Consider the following 24,083-nt stretch of genomic DNA (forward strand, 5'->3'; position numbering starts at 1 on the left):
TCCCGACTGAAAATATGTTATGGGAATATTATAAGATTATGAGGACAAATGAAAGACCGGTGTGTGCGTGTCAGGAGGCAGTCAAGGGTCGCAAAGATGAAGCAAGGGATGGTGCCGAGCTGAAAAGGTAAGAAACCAACGCCTAAGGGGAGAGAGATCCCGTGATGATAAAGGACAAAAGAAAGTAGCAGCATAAAACATAGAAGTAGAGTTTCTGCCCAGTACATGAAAATACAATACAAACTAGTGGCAGTAACAGGCTAATAGAAACCACAATAATTGCCTAATAAATTTGTATGTTTCCTGTAATGTCTTCTATAGATGGCAGCACTGTATAGTCCCGAATAGAGTCGAACAGCCTCGAACCTCTTCCTGTATCAGTTTTCATAGCGACTCAACAGTTATCAATTTACTATTTATCGTCATTTAATCTTATGATCTATTGAAGTGAACAGTATTTTCAAGGCATGAAAGAAAATTAATAAACTGTAAGAACAATATTATAAGGCATGTTTGTTTTATGAAAATATCAAGCTCGATACTTTATCTGAACCTGTACTGAAGCTGGCAGAACCACGGGAGAGACGCTTCGACGGGATCCCAGCCATGGCGGCGCGGCAGTGACAGTATGGAGTGAATTCATTGAGCTAGAACTTATCCTTAGAATCGTTAGTTAACTTTAAAAATACAAAATTTGACTATCTGTGATGAAACTGATTCAATGAAAACTGGTAAGATGATGGTGTGTTCCTCAGGAGCAGACTGTGTGAAGGGAAAAGTGTGTTGCCGTACATGGGAAGCTGCTGCCATCCCCATGAGCACAACAGCTGGCCGCCGCGCACTCCATGGGAGGTGAGGTAAGCATTCCTAGTGTCGGCTCAGGCTCTTGTTTGTGCTCGAGGGTTTGATAATTCTCTGTCATGACAACGGCGGCACATGTTGAACAAGAAAAGCTCGTTCAACACATTTTGGTGTCCAAGCCTTACTTTGCTGGTCTTTTCTTAGGTGGTACCCTAAATCTTGGTGGTCTGATTAGGAATGGCCTTGAGTCGAAAGTGTTTACAGCCTAAACGAACTGAACCTCAAAACTGGAAAGTTCACTACTTTTGTTATCACCAAGTTTCCTCTTTAATTGTTTACGTACGAAGTTGTGCAGGTGGATAGCGAATGAGTGGCGCCATTAAGGGGAAGGGCAAGCGATATGTGGTCTCACCAGGCCGGGAAAGTTGCGGATTAATTGGGGGGGGGATAAACGTTATTGCTTCAATTGTTTGCCGACATTAGAGTTAAACATTAGAAGTTACACGATATAAAAACTGATTGACGAAAAAAAAAGTGATAATGAAGTTGCATTTGTATGTAATAAGAAAAAAAAAATATTTACGTAATGAAATAAAAATTGTTGATGAAAATGCATATACGTAAATACATGAGTATATTAATGAAATTTAACATTATTGAAAATGAATAGATAACAAATGAGAGCGCAGGAATACTGTAACCAGCCAGTAAACGTAAATGACAAAATCATAGATGTATACTTCAAATTTCTATTAAATGAACGGGCAAAAATCGGCAGTCTACAGGCGACGGTTCAAGATATGGCGGCGGGGTGACTTGCTCGGGTATTTACGTTAACTTTCTGCCTCGTACCTTCACCACTACTACTTCCTAGAATCTGTGGTGAGTGCAGAATGTACATTTAGTTATTGTGGTGATGTGCAGTGGCTATGGTGCGTGAGAAACGTATGGTAGCTGTAGAAATTAGGACGAAAGGGATGTAATCCTTGTTTGCCACTTTGAAGCAGTGTTTATACGTAGAAAGATGGCACGGAATTATTAATACCCGCAGTGTTTAAGACAAATAATAATACGTAGAAAGATGGCACCGAATTATTAATACCCATAGTTTATGATATTTCTTGATTTTATACAAGTTTTGTTACATAATATAGTGGTGAATATAGTGATGGATAGGTCAACACTCCTTTTGAGACCAAAGGAGTTACCCTTTAAAAGTAGTAGAAAATAATCATTTTCTATGAGATATGAAAGGTGTAACTACTATAGGAGAAAACGAGCCGTTTAGGTGTATAGTTTTGTTCCCTGTGCTGTGCTCTCCGCTCTCCTTCTGCAAGCAGCAAAAGGCCAGAGCGAAACATTAAAAGTAAGGACCTATGAAGCGATTGAAAGCAGAAGAGGTCACAAGAAGAAGAAAAAAGGAAGAGGTATGAACCTCAGTAAGGAAAATTTAATATTGTTATATAATTGAGATATACAAAGAGATTAAGCTAGCAAATGTGTGTGTGTGTGTGTGTGTGTGTGCGCGCTTTAATATTTTCATGTCCAACTGTGTTTTAACATTTTCTCTAACAGGCAAACAACAAACACAGTAGCAGAGTATGATTTTATTTCGTATATGTAACTATTATTGTTATGGTGACTATTAAGAGCACAGCAACAAGAAAAATAGTAGTAGTAGTAGTAGCTGTTGTTGTTGTTGTTGTAGTAACAATGATGTGTTACTATTACGTTATTTACTACTACTACTACTACTACTACTACTAGCGTAATAAAGTAGTAGTTGGGGGAGAGGGAAGTGGGAAGCACTTAAAGCTGGGAGTCTCTCTGAAAGACATCGATATTTTTAGAAAACAAGATAACTATGATAAGTAGAGGAAGCAAACTTGATTATCCATTTTGTGAGTCTTTTTTTTTTCTTCTATTTTTTTTTTTTTTTTCCTCTGCCTGTTTTCTTCGTTATCCCGTTTACTCTTGTGTGTCCGGGAAACATATGAAAAATATGAGATATATTTGAAATAAAAAAAAAACAAATTCAACGTAAATCATAATAGTTTTTTTTTTAATCTTCATTATTTTTTATTTATTTATTGTCTATATATTTATTTATTTTTATTTTATTTATTTTTATTTCATTTTATTTTATTTTATTTATTTATTTTATTCATTTATTTTTTTTGGTTTAGGTAATTTCTTTCCATATTCATACAATAGTGCATTGAAACGCGAAGAGGGAATTTATCAGCAGAGACAAGGACTGGCAGGGCGTGCTGGAGGGTTCACTGGCGGCGATGTGTGCGGTGAGACCAGGCTGACAGTCACTGGAAGGCGTGGGTGGGGGCGGGCTGTGCAGTGTCAGGTCTTGGTAGGGTTGAGCTTGCCGCAGAACACCTCGACCATGAACATGAGACACGACAGACTCAGTCCCGCACTCCAGACGTAAAATAAACACAGCAGCTGCAACACACATGGCGGGCATCACACGCCGCTCGCCGCATATGGCACACTGGCCGCACAGCACTGACCGTCACGCAGTACAGGGCATTACCTAAGGTAACAAACATCACTGCCATCCATCTCGCACAGTCTCCTCTCACAGCATCCACAGTTTATCATGCATCCACCTCCCAATATTCACCATCCACCTCCTGTCATCCATCATTCTCCCCCCGACGCCGTCACCTCACCACCGTCCGTCACTATCATTCTGGACGTCATTGCTTTATCGCCCTGCCTTGTCTTCCATGAATATTTTAGAATTCAAATACAGCTTCTCCTCTGCTTGAATAATAAGAGTAAAATAAAATAAACAAATACAATGTTTTGTAGTGTCTTTCCAAACATCAGAAAAACATCAGAAAAAATAATTTAGTTCTCTAATATACTCGTCCTCTCATCTCATGATGTGAACTTGCTGTCTTTTATGAGTGATGTTATCACATTCGTCTTCTAATGCTTTCCACCATCTTTCTCTCTCACAGTGCATTCAGACAGTTATTGGAGAATTTACATATAAGTTATTTCATTTATGGATTATAGTTATGGAATGCGAAAAAGCACATCTTGATATGTTCCATAAAACCATTGGAAATTATCTATGAAGAAGGAAGTGAAAGGTTTGGGGTGTCATGTCCCTGGCATCCTTTAAGTAGCAAACATTGAAAAGTAGCCCGTACAGCTTCCACCATACTGATGACGCACAATGACAATAAATAACGATTAATTACATAATACCTGAAGCTAATGAATATGATTTAAAAATAATTGATGTAATTACTAATTGTGCGAATAAAAGAAGCGAAATTTGATCAATATCCAAGTTGAATGTTAATCTCAGTATAAAACACAAATCATAATTAATGTTTCGCTTCCATCACATGCGAGTGAGAAGGCCTTACAACATCAGTAAGCCACACCTGAATTAAGACGAGACTCGAAGGCTCCGAGGATTCAGTATTGTCCCTGTAGCAGGTGACGCCGAAGCTGCCCTGGTAGTACCGCTCTAATGTGCCCATCTCGCGCATCCACACCAGCCTGGGCGCAGGGAGAAGAGCAATGTAGATGCCACAGTGTAACTAGGTCTCAGTTAAATAGTGTTCTCGGCTTGATCTAAGTTAGCCAGTTTGTAGTCATCATGATGGTTTCACAAGTCACGCTGCAGCGCACAAAATACCGGAGCGACCATCAACTCTGAGAGGGATCCTACCTGTCAGAGGGCGCTACTCAGACTGTGAGGACGGGAGGCTTTTTTACATGTATGTAATCACAACAAATCAGTGAACAAGTCCCTGGAATTCCCAAACAGACAAAAACCTATAAGTGCAACGTGTCAGGTAGTCCAGCACAGCAGCAGCGCGAACTTGTAAGAGACTCAAGCGTGTATCATTATCATCAAACAATACATTCCCTGAAGATCCTTGTCGGGTGGGAAATATTTAGAACCTACTCGCAGACTCTTAGGGTGATTGCCCGTGCAGACTGTGAATGGAAGGGGACAATAGATAATGTGTTACTAAACTCCTCTCACATTTCAAAAAGTGCACTCGGTAATGGTTTATATATTTATAGATTATGATTTTACTATTCGTATTTCCACTATTCGAGATTAATGCAAATCTGCAGATGGGTGTTATATGATCACTCATGCTGTATGGACTACTTTGCCAGCCAAACGCATACTCCTGTTCAGTACGGGTTGGAAAATGCTCAGGGAACAATCATCGGGATGACATTGGTAATTCAATCACTACTTAAGCTACAAATGAATTCTATTGCTATGATCTGACATCCGTTTACACTTTTGATCAATACAAATACTTAACAGGAACAACCATGATAAATTTCAATATTTCTGATGCCTACTCAACCATTTATATCACAAGTTGGTTTGCTGGGCTCTCCGCTGTGCTTCGCCTGCAGTTGGAATCGCGGTGTGTAGTTGACGTTGTTTCGCCTGCATTCCCTGCAACCAATAAACTTTGGGTCCATATTTCCATTCTTTGCTGTGACGCAAAGCCTGGTGCATGATAACAGTTATTGTCAGGCTGTTGCTCTCGCTGTGCATTCTCATCTTCACAAAAAAAAAAGTCTTATCGCTTGCACGAAACCTCTCTTGATTCGTATAAACAGACATTCAGCTGGTGCTTCTCATGCTGCGCTACCTGTGAACATCACAAGGTACAGGTGTTTGTTACGTGGTTTTCACCGGCAAGGAATCAGATTACGTGGTAACACTGCGTCTGTTTATCTCCGTCCAGCCTTCAGTCAGTGTATTACACAGTCGTAATAGATCAGTGTTGTTGTACACTTATCTGAAGTGAAACCTAACGAGACATAGCCTGAATTTCTTGCGAGACCAGTGTAAGGCAGTCAGCAGTCATTGCAGATAGCGGATAAGTCTGATCCTAACACCACGTGTTGCATAGGGACGAAGGGTACACGAATATTATTTTGTTTCCCTGATATAATTAATTCTGGGAACTGATTGACGTTGCTGCTACAAGGTCTGCGATATTGCATCACTGAAAGTGATTGTGTATCAACCTGCCATCTCCCACACACAGAATGATGACCATTTAGTACAAAAGCAAGAAAAGTATAGTCCTCGCAGGCTAAGAATATCTGGTAGCCACGCCCTTGCCTCTTCTCTACGTTTCGGTGGGACAACTGATTACTATAGTTATAAAAATCAATTACGTCCTAAGCTGATTTTCGAATATATCAATACTAAAACAATATAATTCACTAAAAAAAAACACTGGGCAAACTAATAAATATATTCATAAAATTGGTGACACGCGTCACTTCAGAAGTGTGAGGTGAGCCTCCCAATGATGTAGGTATTTATGGAAGAAAATGTTTTATTTGATAATGGCAAGAGTGAGGCTATTAGTGGATGTTAGGGTATTGACCTTGCAGCCATGCCAGATGTTCTGCAGAATTATGTAAGCACATCACTGAAGCTCACTTCATTTACATGAGTTCACTTAAGTTTTGTCACTAAAAACGACGCGAACGGAATGATTTTTTTTTTTTTTTTTTTTTTTTTTTTTAATGGGAAGAATGTACGATACACGCAGGTCATAGCGAGAGGTCTGAGTGTAGGAGCTTGCTGCCTGATGTATGATTCATAAGTCTGTTGAAAACTAGATAATTGTGTGGCCTTTGTTACACTCGAGACTAGGAAGTGTGTTTGATCTGGCTATGTAGTTATTTCTTTACATCTTAGCCTTAACAGTAACACACAATTCCTCCCAGGATTTGGTAACCCAAGACACAGGCCTCGGCGGCCATCTTAAAGTAGATCCGTCCTTTATCGTTTACACAACACGAAATAAAACACAAAAACGAAGAAAAAATAAGACATCTGCCTTTCTTAAACTGTTTGCTGCCTCTGAACCTGTCATTATGTTATTTTTACGTATACTCTTAATCCAGCTCTTTCCATGAATGCTACTTAGCTACATGAGTATTTCGTTTGCACTTCTCTTTCTCTAGCAGCCTAGCTCCTCGCCTCACACGAATGTCGCTAATATATCGACATTTTCTCTTACCCTCATATTGCTTAATTTATTTAGTGTATTAGTAGACTCTGATCAATCTGTTTTTCTTCTCTCTCGTCTTTCTGTAGCTTTCTACCAGCTTTGGGTATAGAGGCTCTTCTCGTACTGAAACATGCTCGCTCAGTGACACGCACCGCTTTCCTTGTATATATATATATATATATATATATATATATATATATATATATATATATATATATATATATATATATATATATATATATATATATATATATATATATATATATATATATATATATATATATATATATATATATATATATATATATATATACACACACACGTACTTATTCATGTACTTGGTTATATGTCAGTGTTAATGAGAGTTGATATAACCTTCCTTTCGAGTGAGCATATTGCTTAAAAACACTGCAGGAATATTAAAGCCACTGGTAACTGAGGGCCAGTGTTGAGGGTTGGTCATATTTCCAGGATTTAATTTGGATTTTACAAGATATACACCAAGCATCGGCAGATTACCCTTAGTACACAAATCTGTATGCATGGACGCCCATTAATACAAAATAGATGTTACCAGTATATTTCCCAGGTAACAACATCGGGAGTATGTCTGTGGTAATGTAAAAGTGTTCACTTGTGTGGCGTCGGAAATTTGTGAATGTCAGTGCAGTAGTCAGGTGAGAGAGAGAGAGAGAGAGAGAGAGAGAGAGAGAGAGAGAGAGAGAGAGAGAGAGAGAGAGAGAGAGAGAGAGAGAGAGAGAGGTGTGGAAAGAGTTCGTGACCTACTTCCTGTCGATAAGAGGCTTCAGGAAAGATTTTTTCGGTACAGCGAGGGCGGCGTATTCCAGCCCGATGGCCTCCCGCCCGTAGGTGAGGAGGCAGCCACCGTCCACTTTCCTGTTCTCGTTGAGGGTGTGAAAAGCTCCTGGCTCACCCACTGAAAAAAAAAAAAAAAAAAAAAAAAAATATATATATATATATATATATATATATATATATATATATATATATATATATATATATATATATATATATATATATATATATATATATATATATATATATATATATATATATATATATATTCACACAATTACTTTCTACGTACTTTCAACATTACCATTTTAATGTTATTACTCGAGCGGAGGGACAAAGTACAAGACATTTTATTACTGACTCGCCGCTCATGTCCTCCACAAGCAAATACACAATGTTATGATGGCCACGCAATACACAGCAATAATCCGTCCTCTTCACGCCCGGAGGAGAATGTTACGCGTGTATGTTATTGAAATGTCAAGCACAGCTGTGAGAGGTGATCTCCTAGCGCGCTGACAACTTCGATTTGAACTATCAGTAATAATAGGTGTAATTAGGTATGCAGAGGGAAATATATGCCACTAATTGGATCCTTCCCTGTCTGGCTGTCGGGCAAACGCTGTGGCTGCATTCTCTTTGCACGTGCTTGATTGCTCTTACTATTCAGGATTTAGAACAAAAACTAAGGATTCGCAGTGAGTTAATTGAATTTTCGCTTTATTTTTATTATGGTTTGCTCAAAGTGTAGGCGTTAAAATGAAGTGTGAATGATTCTTGTACCGCCCAGGCTGCCGCAATGGTCTGCTGTTCATGCAGACGTGCAGACACTTAAGGCTCTGTTCCCATCGAGATATTGATCACAGAAAACATGACACTGTGCAGCAAGGACCTGGCGTGAAACGTTATGGTGAACACTCCACATAATTTATTTAGATTTTTATTTTCATGTAAAAAAAAAAAAAATCATACTGACTGAAAAATTAAATCAACTGAAATATGAATATGTTATAATACCAGACCATTACTATTAGAGCCTTGAATCACAGTCCCTTAGTCTTTAATGGTGCAGCAGATGTTGGCGCCTAACTAGCATCCCGCTGCCGCCGCTGGTCCCGCTGTGTGCCACCTCCCGCCTCGCCATGGGATGCGGTACTCGACACGTGCACGAGCTGGAAACACGTCTTTTCACGGAGCCATTAAATTAAATTCCTGAGTTGAACTCGAATACAGCAACTTACCAAGCGAAGAGCAGGAATGTGCGAGGGTGGCGATCTTGGCGCTCACAGCCACCATCCCATTAGAGAGAGAGAGAGAGAGAGAGAGAGAGAGAGAGAGAGAGAGAGAGAGAGAGAGAGAGAGAATGTGTGTGTGTGTGTGTGTGGCCAAGCGGAAGAGGACAATATTGTGATATTAACACATTTTACATCCTGTTATGAAATGGAATGCAGTCGGTCAGTTTGCTTTTTCGGATGATTGTTAGTAAAGCCGGAGAGGATATTTCATGTGTATGTGTGTGTGTGTGTGTGTGTGTCCTGAACCGAGCCGCCGTACTCACTCACGACGGCGATGTCCCTGTTAAGGATGTCCTCCAGTTTAGTCTTGGTCTTGGTAGTAGCACCTCTGTTCTCTATGATGCCTCCTCTCTGGGCCGCCCGCCGGTACAGCGTCTGGTAGTCCTCGGTCTTGGTTTCCTGCGATGAGTAGTGATAGTGGCTATGGAAAAGACATAGAGGGGTACCGGCCATGACTGTATGATGGAGATGTTGGGAGCAGTGGCAGTGAGTGTAAGGAAGATACATGGAAGGGTAGTGGTAATTACTGTATGGCGATGTGGTGGAGATGAATGAAAAATGTCGGGAGAAGCTAGTGTCCTGATGTGCGGTACAGTAATGAGTGATAGAGGAAGATGCTATGATGTTCTCCTCCTTATCCTTTCTCTCCATTATCATAGTTATCGTGATCATTAGCGGTATTACTAATTGTAGTAGAAGAAGGAATTATTATTAGGAATCTTACTGTAGAGAAATACACACACACACACACACACACACACACACACACACACACACACACACACACACACACACACACATACACACACATTTATGAGGGGAACGACCGCTGTGGAGGCAGTATGTGATTAACAATTAACGAATACGTAGAGTGGATCCTGAATGCAAGTGAGTTATCATATTTAACTTGAATGTAAATTAAATTAGTTACTGAGAGAGAGAGAGAGAGAGAGAGAGAGAGAGAGAGAGAGAGAGAGAGAGAGAGAGAGAGAGAGAGAGAGAGAGAGAGAGAGAGAGAGAGAGAGAGAGAGAGAGAGAGAGAGAGAGAGAGAGAGAGAGAGTTTTGAGTCAAAAATTCCCTTTCTTCCAGGGTATGACTCCAAATGGCATTATGTTAAAATTGTCATGCCATTTGACGTCATACAAAATCATTGCATAATCTGCTGTAATCAGAGAGAGAGAGAGAGAGAGAGAGAGAGAGAGAGAGAGAGAGAGAGAGAGAGAGAGAGAGAGAGAGAGAGAGAGAGAGAGAGAGAGAGAGAGAGAGAGAGAGAGTATCTTGCAAAAATTCTGCTGCACTCATTTTTCAAAACACGCCGTATATAAAAGTCGAAGCCTGCAAATTGCCAATCACATCAGCTAACGAAGGACGACAGGTGTATCTCCTTCCGTCTTCCCTCCTCGCAACGCAGCTTTACCTTGACGAGATCGTGGCTGCCATACGCCTTATCCAGCCTGATGGTCCAGTCGCGGGTGACGAGCTGGTGGATGGTGGTGGGCGGCGTGCTGAGGACAGGCCTGAACAGGAAGGCGGTGAGGTTGCCGCTGAACACTCCCACCAGCACCAGCACCACCAGCCAAGTACTCACGTGTGCCGCGCGCTCAGGTGACCCCCGAGGCAGGAGTGAGGAGCCTGTGCGTGGGTGGGAAAGGAGGAAGAGAGGAAGTGAAGAAGCTGACGGTATCCTGAGAAAGAAAAGCGGACCGAGACGAAAGCTTATTCATTATTATTATTATTATTATTATTATTATTTATTTATTTTTATTTATTTTTTTTTTTTTTTTTGGTGGGGATTTGAATATTTCGTGAACTGAGTTTTCCAGGAATATTTGTTCGCATTCGACAACGATTATCCGTCTTAGATACAAATCAGTGGATGGATAGTAAGTCATAGTTAATCCTCAGCGCTTCAGTTTTCCACGCTGATGAAATATAAATATCGAAATGGATTTGGTTTATACTCTCTTGTGACACACCTTGCTCGTATTGAAATTTCTACTGCATGTTTGATTGAAGGTGACTGTGTGTGTGTGTGTGTGTGTGTGTGTGTGTGTGTGTGTGTGTGTGTGTGCAGGAGTGTGATGCGCGCTTACCCTGATACACAATGGTCTTAAACACAAGCGCCAAGACAGACATGAACGACGGCCACGCGGTAACTATTGTCTCTCCATCTCGCTTGAGTCGCTGTGAACGTTCATCGCCACCAGACGGCCCACACCTCCACAGCAGCCACGTCCACACCGCAGCGAACACCAGGAAAAAGATAATCATCACCCACATCTGTAACGGATACAACTGATTAACAAATATTCGTACAGGGCAAGTGTTTAGTGCATGGGAAGAAAATCAGCTCAGTTCGGTTCAACTCACGAAAACAAAAATTAAATCTTTAATCCTTACTCCTTGCAACGAAAAGCAGCTATAATGTGACAGAGAGAGAGAGAGAGAGAGAGAGAGAGAGAGAGAGAGAGAGAGAGAGAGAGAGAGAGAGAGAGAGAGAGAGAGAGAGAGAGAGTTCGTAGGTCTAGAAACAAAAGAAGCTGTGTAACATGTCTCTGTTACTGTCTGATTATCTCTCTCTCTCTCTCTCTCTCTCTCTCTCTCTCTCTCTCTCTCTCTCTCTCTCTCTCTCTCACTCGTGTTAATCCCTTGCAGCAAGGTGTTTCATTGGCTACAAATTCATGTAGTGAAATGGTGCGTGCAATGAATTGGTTTCTGAATTAATAGGTAGTATTGTTTATGAAGATTTCAGTTATAATACACATTACATATACCTAAAAATATAAATGTTTGAAATATCTCACTGACATTTAGAAATTTCATTGCAATAATATATTGAAAAAATTGCAGGATGCAATACTTTTGTAATTTAGCGCCAGTTACGGTAAAATAATATCCACTACCTGGTACAAGAGAACATTGTGAAAGTTTACTAAATTGCTTTGTGACAACTGAATCGTTAGCGGCTGACAAAATAGTATTTGCAAAAGTGCCTTGTATAACCGAAGAAAATAAAACAGGATTTCTGAGATGTGATACCCAAGTTAGATATATTTTCCTGTACAATGAAATAGTGAAATAATTTAGAATTGACGTAATAGTTAGATGAATGTTACAGAATGGCTGGCGGGTACAGAGTGACGCATCTGCATCGAGAGTCAGTTCAATTCCATTATATATTTATAATTAAATTCTAGCATAATTGTATTAGATTTTATGTAATGCATGAAATTGTATTATCAGATGCACTAAGGTTTGAGTGGCCGGTGTGCCAGTGGGCTGGTGTGATGGGGTTCAGGCGGTGATGCTTCACTCATTATGATAAAAGCATGAATTTCGTAAGGTACATTCACCAATGTGTGGTAACCCAACCCCACACCACAGTATATACTGTATCGTCAGGAACAAGAAAGATGAAAGAAGTAAGAAGAAAAGAAGAAAACAGAACTAAGAAACAACACTGTTAATAGATTTACGAGAAACCTGTGTTTAAGTGAGGAAAAGATGATGAGGTTTAGTGGTGGAGAGGTGTTGTTCTACAGATTAAAAATTAGATCTAAGGCCGCGAATGTTGCAGAAGTTAATGAAGAAAAAGTTAAGAGGGATGTCAGGACACTTAGAGTCGATACCAAAAGAGCTGTCCGACCTGGGGACATTTGTGGTCCCCTCCCCAGATGGGGACTCCGAGGCTGGTCTAGGAGTCGCCATATTTAATTTAGAATTTTGATTGAAGGGTGTGCGTATAAGTAGGTGCATGTAGTTTTGTGTGAAGAAAGAGAGTTGTCTTTAGAGACAGGGCAGGCTGTGACTGCTTCCTTGTGTTGTGAGACACAGGGAAACGTTCAGTGAGGTCACAGCTAGGCTAATGATAAGTTTACAGCACCCACTGGCCCAGTGCTTCAGTCCTTACTGGGAGTAATTATCGTTTCTGCAGGTGTCTACTATCTCCTCCTGTAATTAGTTGTGTTTATGAATTTGATATTGTCTGTGTTCTTGCACGATAATTGCGTTGATCACTGAATATGTTGAAGAGATAAGAAGTGACACCAAATAAATTTGAACTAACTGAAGATTAATACGAGTGAGGAATTTTAACTTGTAAGAAATGTAAATGGTTAGAAATTAAAATATAAAAATGTTTGTGAGTTTTCCAGTAGCCTTTATATACCAAATCCATGCAACATCTCGGTCCTTTGCAAATGATATACGTTCAGGCGGCACACACTAATGGGAATTCAAAATTGTGTGGCCCACTTTCGGGGCTGCAGCGAGGAGGCATTAAATACACGCTTGCATTGGAATAAACGTTACTGAAAAAAATATTCGTGATCGTCACCACACACGTGTGTGTGTGTGTGTGTGTGTGTGTGTGTGTGTGTGCTTATTCATGTATCTATTTATATGAAAATCCAATGAGTGATTCGAGAATTATGATCTCATCATTAACCACTCCGCCAATTGCTCTCCTGCGCCGTACCTTCTACTCGTCCTGTATTAGTAAAACATTGTTCCTGTTGTTGGTGGTGATGGTGGTGGTAGTGGTGCAGGTCCTTCAGGCGGCGGCGCCGTTCAAACGTAACAAATGTCTCGCTGGTATCAGACCCCTTTATGTATCGCCGGGCGTCGCCGCGTACTGACCGTCCTGCTTGTACCCAACACTTCTCTTGTGCCGGGCGTCTCCCTCGTACCCTGCACTTCTCTCCTCCATAAGTCTGTAATTTCCCGCACGTCTCCATTCCACTACGGTATCTCTCACTGCATCATTCTTGTGCCTCATATTGAGTGCCACCCATGCGTTGGGCGTCTGCCTTGCACACACATTTCAGATACTTTTTTGCGTCTTGTACTTTCTTTATTCCACTTGCTTCACCCTACGGTGCCATTAAATAAAAAGAAATAATCATTCATCAGTTATTTCTCCTAAGTAGCAGAGCCGCCTTCATGCAGAGTCTTGTTTTATGTATGCTGGATATCTCCTTGCACCGTAGCGTGTTCCATGTACTGGGTGTCTCCTTAACCGTTTTTATTGTGCTGGAGTATCATGTTTCGCGGACTCCTTTTTATTAGGCGCTTCTCTTCCTTGTTTTTGTACCAGAACATTGCTCTGTTACTTGACTTCTCATTCTGTGTGTGGCAGTTTACGTTTGTTTTACTGTCAAGAGCCACGGAGAGGCAACAAAGCGATGATGTGTTGCGTGGGGCTGTGCTGGTGTGCTGTTAAGCGGCGGTGCCAGTCTTGTCCAAATAATTGTTCAGCCACAGTGGTTCGTGAGGGATGGAATTGAGCGGATTATCTTGTGCGTTTTCTGAAGACTCGCGACTTTTTATTCTGTTGACAATATATCACAGCATGTAAATATCTCCTTGTATTTATAGGGTACACATTTGGATATTTGCGCCAATGTAAAATTATCTAATTGTGCATATGATACTTTTCCAGGGAGGGAAGCAGAAGAAATATCAACATGGTGACGTGATGCCTTGGCAGTACATTCGCCCGCCAGAGGCGCTGACTCAACACATGGGAGGCAAGGTAAGCCGTACTCTATTAATTAACTACGTTTCTTTCCTCTGTTTTTAACGTTTTCTCTCAATAGTAAATCCTCCGAGCTGCTGACGTATCTTTCCATTGCAGGTTTTGGTAAGAGTGTAAGCAGTTTGGAGGACGTAAGATTGATTGAAAACGCTGAACACGAAGTGAGATTAGATTTTTATTATATTGACCATGAGCGTACAATGACACTCAGCGAATCCTAGCAAGCGTTCTCGAGTGACATTACTTAAACCGTCTGCGGTGGCTTCCGGTTCCCGTTTCTTTCTCACTTTTATCGTCTTCGTTGATTTCGAAGTTCTTACGACTGACACGATTTCTGTTGCGTTTCCAGGTTTCATTTCGTCACGTGGAGTGTCTCCGTGATGCTAGCCATCTTTAAGACTAGTTGTCCAGCAGAATGAAGTGATGTCTCCTGCTGTTGGCAGCACTGCCATCAAGTGGACACGGCTGTCAGAGAGTATGAGCGTGCAGGCTGTTCTCTGCTTGCCAGTTCACCATCGCGTGAACACAACAGCCTGCAAGTGTCGTGAGAAACTGTCGTCAATGCAAACCAGTGTCGCAGTGTGGCAGTTACTCTCAAGAGTGGAGCACGTGGTGTTAGCAGAAGACATTTCAGTTGATACTTGTATATGAAGAGAATCTCATCGCGTGAGAACACGAAAGGAAAGAAAACAGAAATAAAAGAGAAATTCCAAGTGAGCTGATGGGACGGAGTTTGAATATGGCGCATTTTTATGAACCAGGTATGTATTTGTTTCTTTTCATTATAGTTTATTTATTCACTGAAACAACAGCACCTCTCATAATTTTGTCGATATTTCTACAGATGATAAATTTTGTAATTCAAAGCATAAAATGTCCTGTAAGCATATATTTCTTAGTACTGATGGGTTATTCAGTGTTCCCATATTCATCAATAAAACCAGTTTATTTTCACATTATGATGAATTAATTTGTTCCAACTGAAGTTGATGTGGTTGAAATAGATTCGTAAAGAGATAACAAGTAGCTATGAATAAGTATAATGCAAATTAATGAACAACCAGACTGTTACTCTATACTAGGCTTTTGACTCAATTGTTAATTATATTCATCTTCCTGTCACGTCCTCTAACCATCGGCACTGAATGGCTGCTGAGAATATGTATAACGTGTAGCAACATCTACATTGAAAAAAGGCTGACACTTACTCTTAGAGAGACTCCACACAAAGGTATCTTGCTTGAAATTGCTCATGTCGATATACAGATTTTTATTTATTTGAACATTACGTACTTAATGTAATAAAATAACAATTAAATTATAAGAAGTAGTGTTCAGGGAAAAAAATAACACTATCTACTGACATTTATTTTAAAGCTGCTCGCAATAAAAAAAAAAAAAACTATCACAATTAACTATCGAAAGTCGGTTATAAAGTGGACACAAATCTTTAGATTGATCACTGGTAATTACATGAGACTAATTTTGGTCATTGGCCACTGAGCTCTTGAGGAGTACTGATATTTTTGTTCTGCTAACAATATTTTGTTATTTTTCCTCCCAGGGTTGCAGATCACTTATCTATATTTACTACGTATCCGTATTACTTATACTTATGCGTGTTATGTGTTACGCGAGTCAGCAGACGAAGAGAATCACAACAGATAACTGGAAAGTCACAACAGGTAACCGGGAAGTCAGCACCGCCGGGACAACGCTGTTAACGGGATGAAGACACACGTATAATTATGGTGAAGAAATTTTGGCAGTGGTTTTAATGTAATACTTAGGATAAAGATGTTGAAAATGTGCAAGAGTGTTCTTTTATGTGTCTGGTGCTCGGAAGAAATTTTATAAAGCCCTGAGAGTGGAGGTATCAGCCTCATAAACATCAACTGTAACACTGAAGATAATAATAGAAATGGCATTAATAATGATTATATTTGTGGTTGATGCTTGTTGTTGATATTTTGTGGTGGTGTGACTCTCCTCACACTATCAATGAAAATGGCGCGCGCGCACGTGTGTGTGTGTGTGTGTGTGTGTGTGTGTGCGTGTGTGTAAGGAGGATGTGTAATGTAAGCTTTCATTTTCATTTTGGGAACAAACTTATTCGAGCACAAGCAAGCGGTCAAGTGCTGCTCGTGGATCAGACTTGTTTTCGTGGGCGACTTAAGTGCAGCTACCGGCGCTGAGACAGACTTGTACAAGTTATGTGTTGATCACCTTAGGTCTGGTACAGGGAACTTCAATAATTCTGTCTTTCCAAACCTTGCATACTCCAGAAAGCTGAGAATTACTGGTTCATATTACAAGATGTGGAATGCTAAAGTGAACAGAATCTAGCGATGTCACAAAGTACGTGAAAAAACCTGTTACTTATTCATACTAGCCAGTGCGTCCTTCAAGAGTTGGACTTACCATAGCCGTGAGCTTTTTTTTTTTTTTTTTTTTTTGCAATCTGTCAGGCTTACTGCAGCATTGCATTAACACAAAGAAATATGAAGATTAAAAAAAAATTTATATAGAGTATTGATACAGCCACGCTGATGTAGTGGTAATGGGATTGCGTCAGGGAACACTGTGTTGCATGGTCCTGTTGTGCTGGGCCAATTATATCAGACAATGATTTACGTGGGATTAGGGCTCTTGTGGAGTCAGGCAGAGTGACACGTCAGAGGAATCAATGAAAACGTAAAGGGTCATTTTAATACAAATTACATTCACTTGCTCATTAAACTGTGAGGAAGCCTCGATGGCCGGACAACTAATGGCTGCTTCGGTTCAGTTGCTAATTAATAAAGGATTCATGGGAGCGAGTACTTAAAGCAGCTGTGCGTTGCTGCTCCATTCAGTGAATGTCTGGCCCTGGCTGGTGTGCAGATGGAGGCTACTGATTCCCCAGTTTAATGAAATTCATCCTCTCTTTCCGAGGTTAGGTAGATTTAGTGATGTGGAAGGGAGTGAAGGATTCTGATATTTGTAAAGGGATGGAAACAATGCTGAAAGTTGGAGACAAAGATAAGTTGCGTGCATTATATGTAACCTTAATCAGTTTGTGTCGGGATAGGTAATATGACTGTATCAATCTAGAGAGCAAAAGGGAGCTAAAAGTAACGCAGTATTTACTATGTACAGGACTAATAACTTAAAAGCCTGAACGATGTGGCTTCGTGACCAGTAAATTGATAACGGACCTCAGCGAGCATTTTTACGGTATTTTGCTAACTTGCGGAACATCGAGGATACTTGCAACTTACGTCATTCTCAAGGAAGCTTTTTGATTTTTTTGCATCACACTTCAGTTTTGGGTGTTTAGTGAGAATGTTATGTCTCATGTGTAGTATAAATAGTCTAAAAAAAGTAATTAAGATGAAAAAAAAAATAACGTTGGGAAAGATGGATACAAAATTTATATATCTGTTATGAACCAGCCCGTATTCCAAGGATTTGGCCACAAACAAGTCAGTTAGGTCTGTTTTGCAACTAACAAAGATTTTCTCAGAGGCGGCCAGGGTCACCCATGTTTCCTCGGCGCGTGGCGTGGGAAGAGCGTAATGGTGGGTGAAGTTTATGTACGTGCAGTTTGCTATAATATGTATACTTCCTGTGTATCGTATACAGGTTGACGTTAACGCTCCGAATATCAGACGCATTAGCCTTAACATTACTGGGGAACACTTGCATGATATGCGTGTGCTACAATATGCACACGTGACAATGAGTACGTATAATACCTATTGTAAAATGCACTTTACAGCATTACAGGCTTCTGTTACATTAACTAAATTGGAAGAGGTGGCGTAGAGAACTTCATTGAATTAAATACAGATTGTTGCTCCCTAAAATTGTTTGCTGAACACATTGTCAGGGAGGAAAACAGCAATTAAGTTTAGGGAAAACTGAAGACGTCGCTGCTTTGGGCGTCACCAGTCGTGTGGCAGCTGGACCAACACAGCGACGCCGAGATACAGTAATATTCCACTGTTGCCTTCATATTTCTTTTCTTATTTCGCATAAGGTTGAATATTGTATTGGTAGACTATATAAGATCTTCAAGACATGGCTATTAACGCAAGCGTTGTGAAACTTTTGTCCCTAGACGATAATTATCGAGAAATTAAAAACTGGCCTTTTTAAGCAAGGATGTAAGACATTACATAGCTCTTCTTAGCTAATTACTATCTTTCATGGGTACACAGTAGGAAATTCGGGCCGGGTTTGTTACTTACTCTTCGCAGCCTCTCTAGACACATTGAATCCTGTAGCACACAATTCTTTTGTTGTCGCTTCGATGGTGTGTGGAGCAGATATATGCTATGCTTAGAACATAAACATTAAACACTCACCTTGTAGTTGTATGGTGAAATCACAACATCTATTGCTTTGCTTTATGGTTTATCGAGGAGTATAAAACGGTATCTTGAAATATCTGCCCACGTGTGTCTTCCAGTAATTATCCTCGTGAAGTGATTAAGTCACGCAGAATGTGTTGAAGTCGGTGATTAATTCGCCAAGGAAATCTTATCGGTACATAATATTTACAGTAAAATTGATGTGCAGTCTGTAATAGCATCATGAAATCCCCCATGAAGGTGTTCAGAACGGAAATTGCTGCACTTCCAAACAAGCTGCATATTTCTTGTCCTTAGTTTGCTGGAGCTTCATAGAATATTATATAACTTTCTGTAACCATATTACGAGTTAATGATGGTGCACAGCAGCGAGGCAGGTAAAGGCACAGTTGGGATACAAACAAGTCGCAGCTCAGAATTTTTCATTCGGTATAGAGACCTCACTTCTTAACGCGACTGTACATACTGTACATACGTCAGTTAGTCAGCCAATCAGTGACTTGAGGACGTGGGTGGAAAATTCTAAGGGAGCTGTGGCATATTCATCGCTCACTGCCCACACAGGGAGGCAGTATATCCCCTCCCTCCCTTGCCACGGGAAAATCTGCCTCACACTTCTCTATGCTGGCTCCTCTTTCTAGATTAAGTTCCGACTCCTGTTTCATTTTTTGCTAGACTGGATTGTTGTTTTCTCTTATTTTAGCTTCAGAGATATAGCCAGTAGACAAGCAATCAGTCAGTCAAACGATCAATCAATAGATCAATCAATTACTAAATCGATCTATCAATCAATCAGTAATTTAGTTAATCAGTTAATCAAGCGGTTGCCCAATCAGTCTGTCAGTCAAGCAGTCGTTCATCTAGTCAGTCAGTCAAGAGTCGTTCATTTAGCCAGTAAGTCAAATGAGTAAGTTAACTTTAAGTAGTCCTCGTGGTACTCTTGTTCGCTCTGCCTGGAAACAGTAGCTGCTGTTGAGTTGCAGAACTGAGCTGCGCCACACACTCCCTCCCTCGGCCAGGCTGCAACTGTCACGTGGTGCCAGCGGGATTGACCGGCTGGCGCACAAACCGTATTGATTGACTCGCTAGGGGTGTCTATAGTTAACTCTGCTTGCATGCTGTGTCTCCAGGACATGACGCCACTAAGAGGAAATTTATACTTCTTATTAAAACAACGCTTCTTGTTTCATATTTCAATAATCAAACATCGTTGTGTTTATAAAGACTTGTTTTGTAATATTTTAGGCACTAACTTTGTTTCTCGCCACCAGAAAAATAATAACATCTCATTGTCCTCTTTTTGCTGAGAATTAAACTTGTATTATGTGTTACATATTTTCCTTTCTGTTTTATCTTCATTTTTGCTCGTCACTTCAGATTTTAGACACAGTGGAATAATAACGTCCCATTATCCTGGGCCTCAGCAATAAGCCGCGTCGCTGCAGTAAAAAGTGAATGTGTGAGTTTTGCGTGTGTGTAGCGTATCATTGCTGACCACACTGTGATTAACCGTAATGTATCATGGGTTGTTTAATCAGTATTGGTGCAAGGTAAATGTAGTTTTGGCCTCTGAGATACAACTCTGTCATACAGTGAGCGACGCTTTAATTAAACCATAATGTTAGCTTTCTTACATAAAAAAAAAAAAATCGTATTTTATAGCGTTGTGTGATTATTATATAGCGTTTGGTGATTTTTTTTTTTTTTGTACTGAAGAAGGAGAAAGAAGCATTTACAATATTTTTTCAATTAGATTACAGCTTATGGTTTTGCTTTATTTCAGTCTTAGGAAAGAAAAAGATAGGCATAAACTACGGTGATCATTACAGTCTATGAAGATGGTAAAGTACATATGTTGCCTTATTTTTATTCTAAAGAAGAAACAAACAAACTATCTCAATCATCTTCTAATAGCGGTGAGTGGTGGTGGTGATAGTTGTGAAACGTGTGAGTGGGAGGAAAGCTCTTTACGTTCACCTCTTCTCCATAAATATGACACGGTCGAAATTTTGGCGCTATATTCAGGTAGAATAACTTGAACCTCATATTCACGCTCCGTCGTCAGCATGAAGCCTCGCAGTGTACCCCCGTAAACACCATATGACTTAGTTACTGCATGTTGGAAGTCCATTAGGTCAGAGGGATCCGTAATTTACTGGACAACTAAAACCTAATCATATTTCCTGGGAATTTCATCCGTAACTCTGATTGAAATTGAACCACAGCGAACTGATCAGTCTCCATAATACTATGAAATGCACCGTGATTATTACGGAATATTACTACAGTATAAATAATTTGGTCACGGTGTTTGCTCGTCTGCATCTCACTTGGATGAAGGGAGAAGAGCGAGACGCCTGATGCAAAGGAGAGAGACAGCGAGGTGGACAGGCAGGAAGAGAGCACAGCAGGGTGAGTCAATCACCTGTGACAAGGGTGAGAGCAAACGAGTCATTCACCTGCCGAGAGAGAGAGAGAGAGAGAGAGAGAGAGAGAGAGAGAGAGAGAGAGAGAGAGAGAGAGAGAGAGAGAGAGAGAGAGAGAGAGAGTATGAGTGGTGTGTGTGTGTGTGTGTGTGTGTGTGTGTGTATATTTGTGACTTACCATGAGACAGCAAGGGAAAAAAGACTCCTTTACTTACTACAAGGGTGAGAGCGAGATAGAGGAGTGCGACAAGGAAGGAAGAGTTGGTCACATGCTACACTGGGAGAATGAAGGCGGAAAGTTAACCCTTTGTTGCTTGAGAGAAAGGGAGTGAGAGTGAGGAGAGTGAGTGAGACTAGCTCAGGGAAATGTAGTTATGTCATATCGGAGAAAGCAAGGGATGGAGTGTGAGAGAAAGAGGAAGGAGGGAAGGGAGTGTCCGTCACCTGCCACGAGTAAGGTCTGAAGACGGCCATCGGGTCCTTGAGGTAGCGAGGTCCTCGCGTCACGAAGAGGCTGGGCTGGAACCTGAGCCACGTGGTGAAGTCGATGGCCTGATAGCGCCTGTGTGTGATGCTGAGCGAGGCCAGACCTATTTCTCCCTCCTGGTGGGTGTAGAAAATTTAGAAAGGTTCAGAAGAGGAAAAAAAAGAAGTTTTAAGCTCTAAAACTGTTCACTGTGTTCTCCTTGTCTAAAGTAAAATTTTTATTTTCTTATTTTTCCCCGTGACAGATACTGAGTGGAGAAACGACTAAGGAGGCCTTTTGCCACAGATGACGTACAATAATAGCTCCCATTGCTGCTGCTGTTGCTGCTGCGAAGACGATAGCTGCAAGAACTCGGAAGAAGGGAAAGAAAGAAATGTTGATACTGATTACACCTCTTACACTAATGTGTGTGTGTGTGTGTGTGTGTGTGTGTGTGTGTGTGTGTGTGTGTGTGTGCGCGCGCGCGCGCGTGCGTGCGTGCGTGCGTGCGTGTGCGCGCGCGCGCTTGTGTGCGTGTGTGCACGTTTGGAGTTCATTGGTCGTTGAGTGGATGCGTTCCGCAATAACAGCTTTATTTGCTCCCATGATTGTAGATGAGTGTCATACACACAGGTAGTGATGGCGGAATGAAAGGGCGGGAATGAGCTGAGGATTCACGATGGATGGTACCTCAGTCTGCACTTCCTCGTGAACCACCGTCAGTTCACTCATGCGACCAACTGCCCTTAATCAGGATATCACTTATTGCGAAGATTTACATTATGAAGTAAATGTTTCCTTTCATGCACAGTCCGAAAAAAAAGTTTATATATATATATAGAGAGAGAGAGAATATATATATATATATAGAGAGAGAGAGAGAGAGAGAGAGAGAGAGAGAGAGAGAGAGAGAGAGAGAGAGAGAGAGAGAGAGAGAGAGAGAGAGAGAGAGAGAGAGAGAGAGAGAAATTACACGCACATGTATTTAGTGAGCTACACACAATCCTTCATTCTGTCTGGAGATGGTTCAAGCTTGTAAAAAAACAAAAACAAAATGGACGAAAAAAATTACTTCCGACAATTCAGCTTTTGGACAACTCCTCGGGATCAAAGACACTGTTATCTGACTTCACCAGAGAATGGAAAGAAAGGAGCAGAATAATGCAAAATTAATATTAGTGTAAAAAAATGATAGGAAAACTCAGGGCTAGGCGGAATTATTATTTATTCTCGTAAATTTCAAGAAAAGGTTTACTGAGAAGGAATCTGTAACGGACTTATGCACGCCAGGCAGGTATATGAATTAGATCCTGCGGCGGGTCATCTAGCAGGACGTTTTCGGAATGAAGGCCGCCGATTGGCTCGCGCCCAGCGTCTTCCTGGTCGTGGAGGGGATTAACCTTGCCGCAGCCTGTGATCTTGTCCGGGGCTGAGGCTGGTCCTGTTATATATCTCCTCCGTGTGAGATCCTTTGTCCAAACGTGAATTAACATTAAGTACTGCAGTTTCAACCTCAGTGGGTTTTCTTTTTCTTTTTCTTTTCTTTTAATTAAGTTATGTTACGTCATTTGAGAGAGAGAGAGAGAGAGAGAGTAGACTTCCTGAAATTTACAGTGTGAAAACTTGAGTGACTTAGATGGTGCTTCATTAGGATGTTTCCCTCTTGAGCCTTAGAGGCACTATCCTTCTTCCGGCAAGGCACTCTCCTTCTGCAGGATAGAGCACTGACTTTCCTGCCAACGTGAGGAAGGTTCAAGTCTGGCACAAGTCCAGGTGTGCAGCCGCTCATCGCCTAACTCCGCGCCTCACTTCCTTACCGAACTCCGCATTCATGTTTCCATAAGTTTTGAAGGCTTGAGTCTAAAAGTTCTGAAATTGGCTACCTGGATCAAGTTTTCTTGAAAAAAGTAAATCAAGTTCCTCTGATAAATTTTGTTCTTGTGGCATGAGCTCTTTGTATCACAGGGTGTTGCTTCTCTGGCTCGCTTGCCGCTGTGTGGATTTGTTGTACGAGTATAATGGGCCCGGGAAGAACTTTTCTGGAGGTTTGTTGGCTTCAAATAGAATTTAACTAATGAAAATAGAAAATTCCAGTCATTAACTGTGTTGTTGTGCATCACTTACATCGTAAATGTTTACCGTTTGCTTGGATTGATCTGTGCACGTCATTAGCCGTTCGTTTTTAAAGTATTATATTAAAAATGCAAGAGAAAGGAGAGTCAATGGAGAGTTCCGCAGATCGCTAGGCACCAGTATACCCAACGCACTCTGTCCCTCCACACCCTCTTCCTTGTCTGGTGCCTTAAGTCAGAACAGCAGGTGCAGTGTGTTTTATGTGTGTCG

The 24,083-nt window shown here is 40.9% G+C and overlaps 2 protein-coding genes and 1 long non-coding RNA gene across 4 annotated transcripts; 1 reads left to right on the forward strand and 2 right to left on the reverse strand.

The window, feature by feature from the left end:
• Positions 1 to 585: 585 nt before the first annotated feature.
• On the forward strand, positions 586 to 22,551 carry LOC135114458 (uncharacterized). 2 transcript variants are annotated; one of them, XR_010275510.1, is made up of 4 exons: positions 586 to 857; positions 14,398 to 14,490; positions 14,843 to 15,254; positions 22,006 to 22,551. It is a non-coding gene; the product is annotated as an uncharacterized LOC135114458 (long non-coding RNA). The 2 variants fall into 2 exon arrangements; XR_010275509.1 differs by lacking the exon at positions 22,006 to 22,551 and adding an exon at positions 16,058 to 20,455 and having other exon boundaries at positions 14,843 to 15,724.
• LOC135114456 (uncharacterized) lies at positions 3,027 to 9,462 on the reverse strand. Its single transcript, XM_064030356.1, has 4 exons — positions 9,220 to 9,462; positions 7,632 to 7,782; positions 4,218 to 4,335; positions 3,027 to 3,258 (listed from the first exon to the last, which is right to left on the reverse strand). The coding sequence occupies exons 1-4, from the start codon at positions 9,407 to 9,409 to the stop codon at positions 3,157 to 3,159; spliced, it is 561 nt and encodes a 186-aa protein (XP_063886426.1). The 5' UTR covers positions 9,410 to 9,462; the 3' UTR covers positions 3,027 to 3,156.
• LOC135114457 (uncharacterized) lies at positions 10,288 to 11,234 on the reverse strand. The gene is made up of 2 exons (XM_064030358.1): positions 11,051 to 11,234; positions 10,288 to 10,589 (listed from the first exon to the last, which is right to left on the reverse strand). Exons 1-2 carry the CDS (start codon positions 11,226 to 11,228, stop codon positions 10,312 to 10,314), a joined length of 456 nt encoding a protein of 151 aa, XP_063886428.1. The 5' UTR covers positions 11,229 to 11,234; the 3' UTR covers positions 10,288 to 10,311.
• Positions 22,552 to 24,083: the final 1,532 nt, after the last annotated feature.

The sequence above is a fragment of the Scylla paramamosain genome, chromosome 27, assembly GCF_035594125.1.
Source record: "Scylla paramamosain isolate STU-SP2022 chromosome 27, ASM3559412v1, whole genome shotgun sequence".
In the NCBI taxonomy this organism is placed as follows: Eukaryota; Metazoa; Arthropoda; class Malacostraca; order Decapoda; family Portunidae; genus Scylla; species Scylla paramamosain.